Here is a 12,033-nt window from a genome sequence, read left to right on the forward strand (position 1 = left end):
TGGGAGTGATCTTCTTTTCAAATTCTTTTAAGGAAAAGAGATGGATATTTACTCTAGTGCACAGGTTCTCAAACTATGGTCTGCGAGCTCCATTCAGGTAGTCTGCAAAAAGGTTGAGGAACAATTGAGAATACCTATACTTAGCCCTGCACTTCATTTATTTTTATTAGTTTATTAAGTCGTCCACGAAGAACCTCGGCAATTTTCAAGTGGTCCACAAAAAAAAAATGTTTGAGAACCACTGCCCTAGTGTAATTATAATCACAAGAGAGGGAGCTCAGTGCAGCCATCTCATGTCATCACCCTCAGGATATTTTTTTCAAAGTTCTGACTATTTCTCACCCATCTAATTAAGGATGTAAAACTGTCAGAGGTGGGAAAATTCACAGGGTCATTGTTGGCATGATTTTAAAATCCCAATTCATTTTGCATTTGTTCTCAGTGATCAGTCAACATTCAGTAAGTCATGCATTAGACGCCATCTCCAAAATACAGCTCCCTGCTGCATGTAATTTTAAAATACACATAAACTTTTCAGCAAAAGTACAACTGTTTTGAATGGGCCAACAGCACGTTTAGCATTGCGGGGTTGTGAAATAAATAGAAAAAGGAAGGGACTCCAGGTCAAATCCTAGCTCCATTCAAGATTTTCTTCACTCACACAAAATAATGACAGCAAATATTTTCTGAAGCACCAAGAAATTATTTGCTGAACCAGGTCTACTATAGGATTGATTTAGGATGCCTTTAGGAATCTTGTAGTGAATGGATTGAAAATGGCATAGGGCAAAACTCGCAATATTTAGAACCCCTGCGGAAGTCAAAGCTGGTAGACTTGAGCCCTGGGAGGGGTACCTATACCTACTATATAGGCATAGTATTTGTACTGTATCTGCAGAGGTTCAAACCAGCATGGGTCTGTTCTGCTCCAAGTAATGGGTGCTGGATTTCCAGCGATCACGTGCCATTTTTCACTCCCTGGGTGTCACAGAGCTCAGCTCAGTGGGTAAGGCCATGCAGGCTAGTGCCTGGGTAGGAGCAGTGTTAATGTGGGGCAGATGAGGGTTGAAGCCAGAAGAGAGGCAGCATAGTCAGGCTAGCAAAGCTACTCACCTCCGATCTCCGCAGCTTCTCCCTGGGGTGGGGAAGACACGTGGAGGGCAATATCCCTGCATCTTTCCCGCCTACCCCCACAATTAAGCAAAACACTGCACGTTCAGAAACGAGCTGCTCACTTCCTTCAAGAAGTCAGGCCTTAAATACTCACGACACTTCTACCTTGAAAATGTCCTTGGGACACTAAGTTCAGATAAGACCTTGCTTTAAATAAAAGCCGGCAGGACAACATGTTCCAATTTATTTGAAACTATTGTCCCTAAGCAGCAATCCAAGACTTAATAATCCAAGAATGTGCCAAAAGATATTACATCCTCCTACCATCATAAATAAGAAATGGAAAGATTGATAAGAAGCTTCCTTTATTTACTAGCAGCTTTGCCTTATTTATGAGTATACCTTCCTATATCAGGAATTATTTGTGATCAGGCTCCTGGTCAACTGAAAATGTTTTTCTTTGTCGATTTTTTTTTTTTTTCCTACAAGAAAGTAGGTTTGTCCTAAACGTGCCTGGCATGATTTTGTCACTGTATTTCTATGCAAAAGGAAGCTCCAAAAGAAACTAAAGAATCAGTGCTGTGGCCAAATAGCTTAAATTCAGAGCAAGTGCACATAGGGACATTAACACAAAACCAGCATACATGAGAAAAGAATCAAGTTGCACATATTAAGTACTTTCAGCACCAACCCTGTAAAGATAATGTATCCGAGTAGGCTCATCAAACTCTGAAATCACTCGGGCATGTAAAGCTACTGCTGTACGTGCGTTTGCATGGTTAGGGCTGTCATTTATTCATAGACATTACAGTTGCAATTCAGCTCACGTGTAATTCTACCACCGCTTAATATAGACTAATCTGGAACTGACTTTTTGTCCATCTTGAACATCTATTCCATTCAATTGTTTCTACTTTAAAATAGATATACTTTAAAGATACATGAAGGAGGTGGGATATATTACCCTTTCATCACTACAGTCAATCCAAACACATGACTCTCTAATGTATACCAGTGTGAGACTGTTGATGTCAGTGAGGGGTGATTTACACTGGGCTGGACAGGAACAAAATCAGGCCCCAAATTTCCCAAAATAAAGAAAGGGAAAAGTGATGGAAATTACTGCACTAAAGTGTATGTTTTCAATTCAAGAGGAGACTTCTGGTAGAGATTTGCTTCGAAATTCTCCCTGGGGGAATTTTGAAAATCTCCCTCTATGTTTTTCTGTTGATCAGCATCTAAAGCTGCGATTAAAATTTTCAGTCTTCCAGGTACAATATCTTTTAATGTGTCGCATCACTACTTGATTGACTTGTTTATTTGAGCTCAGATGATAATCAATGCCTTTGACACCTGTTATTCAAAAGCTTGTAACATATTATTGTGTTTGTATTCCCTGATTTGCACAGATGAGATACTTTTGGTTTCAATTACTTTTACTTCTTTAGTTATTCACTAAAGTAAATAAAAGCAAATAGTAGCTTAGGTTTGTTACGGGATTTTTTAAATTCAGAGGTATTGATTCTTCTAGTCAACTGAAATGAACTGAGTCCCTGAAAATGAAAACATTATTAAGAGAAGCAAACTCATGTCTTCCTCATATTTGTCATGAGTTGACAATGCCTTTGTCTTTTGATCTATTTATTTTTTTCTACAATAAATATAGCATTTTTATCCCTGGTTCATCACTATTAAACTGCTGTGAATATCAGCTTAAAAAACCTGTGCTCTATTCACCACTACCAAGCACATTAGAACAGAAAGTAATGATTTGCAACAATTTTCAACACTTACAGCACATTTACCCAGGAGCCAGTAGCTATTGGAGTTCATCATTACAATGCTGTAAGAGAACATAATGCAGAGTGGTTAAGGCATCTTGCTCCAGTGCACAAGTTTTAGTTGTCTCAAACTTATGTAAATGATCACGGTCAAACTGACCCAGATGCAAATAGATGCCTGGCCAGGGAGAATCAATGGCAGCTAATCATGGTGCTAAATCCAACACTCCCTTATGTTGGGGACAAAAAATAGCATGCCTTAGCCTCACCCTAGGGACCGCTGGGCTTTGACTGTTCTTCTGTCACATACCACGGTTGTATCAGCACCAAACAACTATTATACATCTTTCATTACTATTATTGAGTTGTCAAAGACAGCATTGCTGGTATTTATTTTATTGACTCCAGACTAAAAAGAGAGCACTACATACTTTGAATTATCCCTGTGCTGTGCTCCAGCTACTTTATTTTCCTCATTAATTGCCCAATTATACCCATTTGCTACTTGTTACCGATTATTTTCATTTAACACATGCAAATTGATCTGGCAAAGCTCTGCTCCCGTACCCTCAGACACAACCGATTGGTGTTCGGGGCTGATGACATTTCTTTTGGGAATTGGTCTACCTGCCATGTGGCTACATCAGAGCATTGCTGAAAGGTCAGCGTAACAGAGAACACAAGATGGGGTTCCCTCTGCCGTCATCAGGACTTATCTCATGTAGGGTGGTGTGTTCTCTGCTGGTGACAGCAAGCCTAGAAATACGTAGCTCTGGTTTGACTGCCCCAGGTCAAGCACAGGGGCAGAGACTGGAGTTAAAATAGAAGGATATGAAAAGAAAAAAGCCTACAATGTGACAGAAGTGTTCCTCGTGGCCACTCAGAATTGGAGCCCAACCCCTACTTGTTGGGTCCTTAGCAGCCTGGATGCATCAAAGATGCACACATGGTTTCTACTTCACCCAGGTCCAACCTGTCCTTGGGAAGGACAACGTGATGTATCTGTGACAGGTAGATCATCTTCTCTCTGAATGAATCTACCAAGGTCTTTGCATTACAAACTAAAATGACCTTGACCGTGTTAGTATCATTATTGGTATCGTTACCACAACTTCTGGTAGCAACAGCAGGACTGGCTCTATTGCTTCTGGCTGTTTGACTGATGCTTCATTGCTAGGCAAAGCTGCAAGTAATCCTCATCATTTCTAGGTCTGGACCCTGACATGGCACTCTAATAAATGATAGGTAGACCTGAACAGCACCCATGGGGAAAGTTAATTAGTAGTCATGCAGAAGTGTGCATACCCTCTTAACTACACCTAACATCATTGGAAACTACCCTGACCTGCACACAGACATCAAACACTTACCCTTCCCTAAGTGAGATACATGAACTTTTTAAAAGCAGGCCCCCATATTACAATGGGAGGTTGAGTGTGAAGCACTGGTTATCATCGTCCTACAATCACCTACTTTAGTTTTAGAGATTGGGGTTTTCTTTTCTTTTAAGATGGATAAAATAGGTAATGTCCGGGAGGCATCCGCTCCAGATTCCCAACCAGGACTATGGAACAGCCAAAGTGACCTGGAGGGAAACCTATTACCAGTCTTATGTTGAACCTGGTGGTATTTTCAGTACGGGCTCTTCAGACCTTCATGCACTGCTGATGTCCATAAAAAAAGTCAACATCAGTAAAGCTCACTACTAGCAAGGCTGAGGGCTTTGATTTCAGATGCTCCCAGCAATTAGTGAACAAACAGGGAATTATTTCTATCAACCTTTAAATGGATCATGCTAGGTCTTCTGCTCACTCTTCATTACCATGCTTGGAGGGGTTTATTGCACTGCAGACATGGAGATAACCCCATCCATACTCTGTAATGGAAATTAATTTTTAATTCCTCCCAAACAGTAGTAGCAGTGAGTCCTCATGTGGGTGTGCTTTGAGCCAGCTATGCACACAGTTTAAAACTCTCTTCCTAAGGTTTGCTGTCTGACACTGTATACTCCCTCATCTCTTTCTTGCCGAGAAAGAGAGCAGTGCAGATCACAAGGGAAAAGTTCACTTCAAAAACACATGTCTCAGCAAACTGAATTTACCTTTTGATTGCTGGCTGCTCCCTTGTGCTCTGGAAGCCTTTTTTTCAGTCCTACAGTGAGATTAAAAGCCAGGCTGCAGTGTTGCATTTTTGCTTCAGTGGGAAGATGTACTGGCCGGACTAGTAGTTAACTTCTGGCTCAGTTGTACAGGCTGAAATCATGCAATGGGCCTGTGAGCTGAAGACCCAGCCAGGAACTTGGTGGATAGCCAGGAAGCCAATCCAGACACAGGGCAAAGGAGATTCAGTATCTTTTCAGCCCTTGCTGAAGGAAAACCTCCCCAGTGGTTTATTGCTGTTATTCCCCTGAGGATAAAGCTCTGAGGTGGGAATTATCCCTGGGTGCACCTACATGAGACATTTACTCTGCAGAGCTGCCTGCCCTATTAGGCTGATGGAAAGTAATTAACTCCAGTAGATACAAGTAATACCTTGCGGCGGCATTCAATGCGCAGCAATGAATCTGTAGATGCTGGCGGGACTGCCTGCCAGCTAGTCCCGCACTGGAGCGCCCTCGTGCCCCAGCCTTTTTTTCTTATTAGTGGAGAAAAACATTATGTGGACATGCAAGTCCCCCAGAGCTGTGATGCCAGTGCAGCTGGCACCTGCAAAACCTACATTGCCCCTTAACAGGTTCCATGGTGAGATAACCAGGATTTTGGCAATCCGTTGTAATTCCCAATTAAAATTCAATATCATTTAATTGGTTCATTCTTAGTCAGACTCATCTGTGGTTCATTCAGACTATTCTTGTCTCAGCCAGTGCCCTACTGAGTGACCTGGAGGTAGCGTCACTGTACAGACCCCAATTTCACTCTCAGTAAAATGACAATAATGGTGCTGATATTATCAAATGCTATGAGACCTTACATCGTATAAGAGCTGGATATAATAATATTTATTAGAAGATGGGTAAAGAAAATAACAGGTTTCAAGCTTTCAACGTTTGTTTTCAGAAATGCTAGAATGCTTCCAGATGTTTGCTGCTCGAATGGAAGCTGATGTTGTTATCAAGCCAAAAGATCCAAATTTGAAAGTATAGTGATAAAACCTGAAGAGTCAGAAGAGGCTCCTGTTTTCAGCCACCTCCAAGTTTTGCATGCAGAAAACAGCCTCTTTCTTGAAAGCAGTTGGACATTTATTTGAGTCAAGTGAGTAATCCCAAACCAATCCCGAATGGAAAATTCATGGCGTACATCAGTTTGCAGGACTGCAGAGAAAAGTTGCACATATTTGTATCTGAAAAACCTCTCTGTGTCCATGCTAATTAGGTACCTTTCTACTCATTTTGCTACTAAGAGGAAACACTTGTGGTATAGCAGCCTAGTTTTGGCACCAGCAACTTCTGAGTACTAATCTGCACTCTGACACTGGCTCTTGTTCATTGTATAGAGCAATTTGTTCAGCACTTCTGTTTCTCCATCTTATCATGTGTAAAATGGAGTTTTACAAGTTTGTTGTGAGGCTTATCTTGCATGTAAAATGCCTTAAAAATGCCAAGAGTTGTACAAGACAGGTTAAGAGCCACGTTTTTAGTTCAAAGAATGCATGTGACACGACAGGGCTTTCAGTAGCATTAATGCACCACATAGAAAATGCTACGGTATTCAGAATTAAGCTTTTATTCTGCTAAAGGTACTAACACATGGTGTTCAAAAACTGACAGAAATAGTTGTAGCCATATTGCTTATGCCAGCAAGCTGATGCTTCTGAAGATGTTGCCAAATGCTGGGCATACTTCTCAGTTCTTCCAAATGAGAAAACTTACGAAATGTCAGACGATATCTCCAGAGGGGCCTAACCAGATCCTGCAAAATGCCGAGTATTCTCAGCTTCTATTGAAGTCAACTGGAATATTTTCTTATTGATTGAGCCCTACCTAGAAAAAAAATTGTGCAAGAACAAAATGTTGCTTGTCCTACAGTGCCAATGCTTGTTTATATACATAAGCAAGATTCAAGACAGTATCCTGGAAGAAGGAGAGAAAAACCTGTCAATAGAAAAAAACACCTTATTGAGATATATATAAATTCTAAGCATAAATTAAGCACAGTGTTGTTCAAGCCTCATAACTGCATCTTGGAGGCTTTGAAAGAACACAGAAAATGTAAATATGAACTCAAGGAAACATAATTACTTGTCAAAGAAATAGAGCTAATACTTTGAACACCTATCCACTAAGTGAGATCCTCTCATACTCTCAGATTGATGTTCTTCTAAATAAAAAGATACCTTTCACATGCTATTGTGCTTCTAGAGGTAGCCACATATTTTTTTCAAGTATACACGGCTTTGTGTTTCAAAAGTTATTTTTTTAATCATCGGAATTTAATGACAAAAAAATTGCTATCTAGACTGACACAATTATGCCTGCTTGATAATAGTTTTTAAGCAGAAGAACAATTTGACACATTAGAATGCTGACTTGTATCTTAACAAGAGAAGTTTTTCACAGGTAGTTAAAAAAAGATAGCCAATTTTACCTGGAAAAGAATACTGTGCAATAATTCTGCTATTCTGTAATTTATTTGCCGTTTCTTTCTTCATTTTTTTTTTTTTACTGTTTGGAACATTTGCCTGAAAACAGGACTTTTGTTGTTCAGAAACGCGTTGGTTGCTGCTGTTCAAGTCACCACAGGAATTCATACCTGTCTTTTTGTGAGGCCACGATACAATCAGGTATCAGCAAAGATCACATCAATAGATTAAACAAACACAGGAAGACAGGCCCCTTCCTTTTTAAAATATTCCCGAGCCCAGACTGAAATGGGAATTAGGATCCAGGGATTCGGATCCCAAGCCCCCTCTCTATACATTCAAAAGGTTTAGATTTGAACATCTAAGCTCTCGCTAATGTTTATCTAATACAATTAATGTGGTTTACGTATATCCGTCCTCAGAGTAACAAGGGCCGTTCCAGTTCTTGGTGAGCCAGGACAACGTGAACGCTCACAGAAAATGGATGAACAGTCCGTTTTGGAAAAGTTCTAACAATAAACTTGAGTTTTTCCTTCCCAGTTTTTATTACTAGAATCATTTGCATGTAAAGAGGGTCTTTGTGAGGTTCTGTTTCTGTGGAGATAGAATCCTTTTGATTGTGACATCACAGTTATTCACCGAGGAAATTATTTTATTGTCACAATGAGGATTAAGGTTTCAAGAAAGGAGTGAACAGGAGGGACTACCTGATCGGCCACACAACAGAGGTCCCCCTTCATACCTGTATGCCTAATACAACAAAAGAAGAGGAAATAACACAGAAGCAATGATATGCTATATTAACACTTCTTTTCTGAACACAATGTTTCAGCTAACAACCATCTCAGGAGGAATCAGTGAGCCACATTTTTATAATTCTCACTATCCTTCATTTTCAGAGTTGCTTGGAAAATATTCAAAATGTATCAACAGCGGTTGCAGTGCTGCAGTTTTATTTGGGACAGTTATGTTTATAAGTTTTTTAATATATATTCCATATCTGGCAACAGCCTTCCAGGTGTTCTTTTGCATTTCACTTATCACTTTGTATCAGAAAAAATCAGAGTGCTTTGTAAACATTAATTAATACCATATGGAAGTGATCCAGTGGGCATGGCGCTGCCCCCTGTGTGACTTCAGGCAAGTTATGTCATTTCTCTGTTCCATGATCCACTCTTTGTCTGCATAAAACACAAGCTCTTTGGAGCTCAGGCTTTTCCATATCCATGTGCAAACTACCTCCCTTTAAGTACTATTGCAACCCTATTACCCCTTATAGATAATCTTGTAGAACTGAATGTGGGTGAACCCATTCAGTCTCCTCAGAAATTTTAAGTCTTGCCAGGAAATACAGGGTGCTCCACTTGTCTGCATACTGGGTAAATTTGTTGTATTTTTGCCTTATTTTGTATAACTGTCTTAATTTGCATGACATAATACTAGTCTTAATTTTTTGCCTATAGCTCGCATTGTAACAAATATTGGTCACATGCACCAACTGTTTAAGTGCTTAGCATCTTTTTTCCCCCATTGCCTCCTTTGGAACATAGTTGTACTCTGATTAACTACATAGAACTAGGTGAAAGGAAAGCAGGTGTCAAAAAGCTGCTATTAGAAGCCTTAAAAATGATGGGAACTACTTGTTTTATGGATGCTATGCCTTGGCATTTTCAAGGCGACTAAGAGCACCCATGATGCTGACTATTAGGAATCTTGAAAATGAAGCTGGTTTGTCTAGCAGACACCTGCTCTTTGTCTTACAAAATGAAGCTAGTAAATTTTGGGTAGGTGACCACCCGTCCCTAATTGGGTGGGACAGTCCCGACAAGGGAAAATTAAGTCTTGGTCCTGGCCTGCATGACTCTGGGACAGCATTTTTCCTGGATTCCCAGTATTGTGCAGGGATCCAGGTTTTCTGTGCACCATGGAAAAACATGTGAAATGGCAGGTTTCCCCTTACAGGCTGGCAGAGCTCCAGGGAACAGGATGCAGGGGGCACCACGCGCATGTGAACACGTGCATGTGTCCAGGAATACAGCCCCAGGCAGCAGTGGAGAGCATCTCTCCCAGATGCCTGAAGGTAAGTCTATGGGGAGGGGGGCAGATTGAGGCCCCCACAGTGAGAGGGAGTGGGGCAGGTTTGGCAGCTGGGGCTGGGGGTGCTGCCCAGCCAGGGCAATACATGGAGCCCGGGGCAGGAATGTGAGGCTGCAGAGCCCGGCCGCGGAGCGGGACGGAGCCACGGGCGGCTCGTCCAGAAGGTGGAGGCGGGGAAGCTCCCTGCTGCTGCATGCACTCCCCGGAAGGGAGGCATAAGGGGGGGGCCTGTGCTTCCCTAGATTTGTACGTGGGGTGGGGAAGGATGTAGGGCTCTCCTGCCCCCAAGAGCCCTGCACCAGCCGCACCGCCTGCTCACCTGGCAGCAGTGGTGCAAAGTTGTGTCCCTCGCTGCGGCTGGGCACGCAGGGGGCACCTTGCCATGGAGGCCCAGCTGGTGCAGGCTCCTGGGGATGGACAGCAGAGCGAGGAGCCCAGAGCCCACAGTGGACAGCCCACATCCCCCCCACAGGCTCTGCAGCTGGCCCTTGTTCTGCCTTGCTGCTGGCCGTTGGCTGCTCCTGGGAACAAAGCTCCTATTTCACAGCCCTGCAGATGGCATTTAATACATTCTGGTAAAGCAGTCCCAGCTTTTCCTTCCATCTCAAACAGAAGAACTCAGCTCTGAGCCCCGGCCTACCAGTGGAGCGTCTAGTTTAACGGGAAAACCAGGTGTTGCTTTCTACAGGAGGATGCTGGCTGCTGTTCCCCTTTGCAGATGCAACAAAAATGGTCTGGGGGTTGCGGCACATGATTTATGAGGACAGGCTGAGGGAACTGGGCTGATATAGTCTGCAGAAGACAAGACTGAGGGGGATTGAATAGCAGCTTTCACTTCCCTGCAGGGGGTTGCAGAGAGGATGGAGCTGGGCTGTTCTCAGTGGTGGCAGATGACCGAACAAGCAGCAATGGGCTCAAGTTGCAGCAAGGGAAGTTGAGGTTGCATAGTAGGAAGAAATTTCTCACAAGGAGGATAGTAAAACACTAGAACAGGTTGCCCAGAGAGGTGGTGGACTCTCCATCCTTGGAGGTTTTTAAGACCTGGCTAGACAAAGCCTTGGCTGGGATGATGCAGCTGGGGCTGGCCCTTCTTTGAGCAGGGGGACAGACTAGATGTGACCTCCTGAGGTCCCTTCCTACCCTCATTTTCTGTGATTTCTAAGTCTAGATTGGCTCCCACAGTGGGGTTAATGTGCCTCCTAACCACCAAGCCAACACTGAATCCACTCTGGAAGGTTTCCAGAAGAGCAGCCTGCCCGCAACATGCCACGCGAACATGCCCGCGTGCTTGCATATTCAGGTGGTCCTCAGACTTACGACACAATTGGTTCCTAAAAACCGCATGTCAAGTTGAAATGTTGTAACTCAGAACCGATGTTCCCATACGAGCAATGTTATAAATGGGAGATTGGTTCCTGAACCCAGGCCCGATACCCTGTTTTCACCAGAATAACCCAGAATTTTGTGCTCAACCAATTATAGATGAGTAATATAGCTACATGAATGTATTTATATTGTAAATAGCAATCGTATGGATTTGGAAGGACTTCTTTGCTGGACCTTTTGAAGGGTTCGTGGCTGGCCCTTTTGAAGGGCTCTTGTTAGGAGTCTTCTCAGGAGTCTTGTCCACAGCTTTGCTGAGACTCCCGTCTGCTTTCTTAAAGAAAGCATCCCAGGAAGTTGGCACAGTTGTGCTCCGGGGAGACTGGCAATGCCACAAACTCCTTCACCGGCGTGGCACTGGGTCCGGCGTTGTCAAGTCAAACCCGGCGTCCAAAAGCGTCCACGTACAAACGACAGAAGTGCCGTTTGTTGCAAGTCAAAACTGATATCAAGGGGTCCATTTACAAACGTTGTAAGTGCCGTTCATCGCAAGTCAAGACTGACGTCACGGTGTCCTTTTTTGAACATCCTAAGTGCCATTCGTCGCAAGTCGAGGCTGACATTAAAGTGTCTGTTTATGAACATTGTAAGTGCTGTTCATTGCAAGTCCCGACTGCCATCAAGGTGTCTGTTTTTGAACATCCTAAGTGCCATTCATCGCCAGTCAACGTCACGGTGTCTGGTTTTGAACGTCAGGAGTGCCGTTCGTCGCAAGTTGAGACTGATGTTGTCTATTTATGAACATAGTAAGTGCCGTTCATTGCAAGTCAGAACTGATGTCAAGGTGTCCGTTGTCACACGGCTTCAGTGCCGTCGTCGCGAGTCCTGGCTGACGTCAAGGTGTCCATGTACAAGTGGCCGAAGTGCCACTCCTCGCAAGTCGAGACTGACGTCAAGGTGTCTGTTTACGAACGTCGTAAGCGCCGTTCGTCGCCGGCCAAAGCTGCCATCGCGGCGCCCGTGTCCGAGCGTCCCCCGCACCGTCGCTGTGTGCGGCGCGTCCCCGCGCGGGGCGTTGGTCAGTGCGAAGCCCCCCGGCGCTCGCGTGTGCTCGCGGCTCGCCAGCCGTTGGCGGCAGGCC

The 12,033-nt window shown here is 43.5% G+C and overlaps 1 protein-coding gene across 1 annotated transcript in view; it reads left to right on the top strand.

Annotated features, from left to right (window-relative positions):
• Positions 1-11,798: 11,798 nt before the first annotated feature.
• MRGBP (MRG domain binding protein) overlaps positions 11,799-12,033 on the top strand; it is a 7,188-nt gene continuing 6,953 nt past the window's right edge. Inside the window, exon 1 of the mRNA XM_019548095.1 lies at positions 11,799-11,970. Coding sequence (XP_019403640.1) covers positions 11,799-11,970 — 172 coding nt within the window. The remainder of the gene's footprint in view (positions 11,971-12,033) is intronic.

This window comes from Crocodylus porosus, unplaced genomic scaffold (assembly GCF_001723895.1).
Source record: "Crocodylus porosus isolate Cpor-Errol unplaced genomic scaffold, CroPor_comp1, whole genome shotgun sequence".
Taxonomy (NCBI): domain Eukaryota; kingdom Metazoa; phylum Chordata; order Crocodylia; family Crocodylidae; genus Crocodylus; species Crocodylus porosus.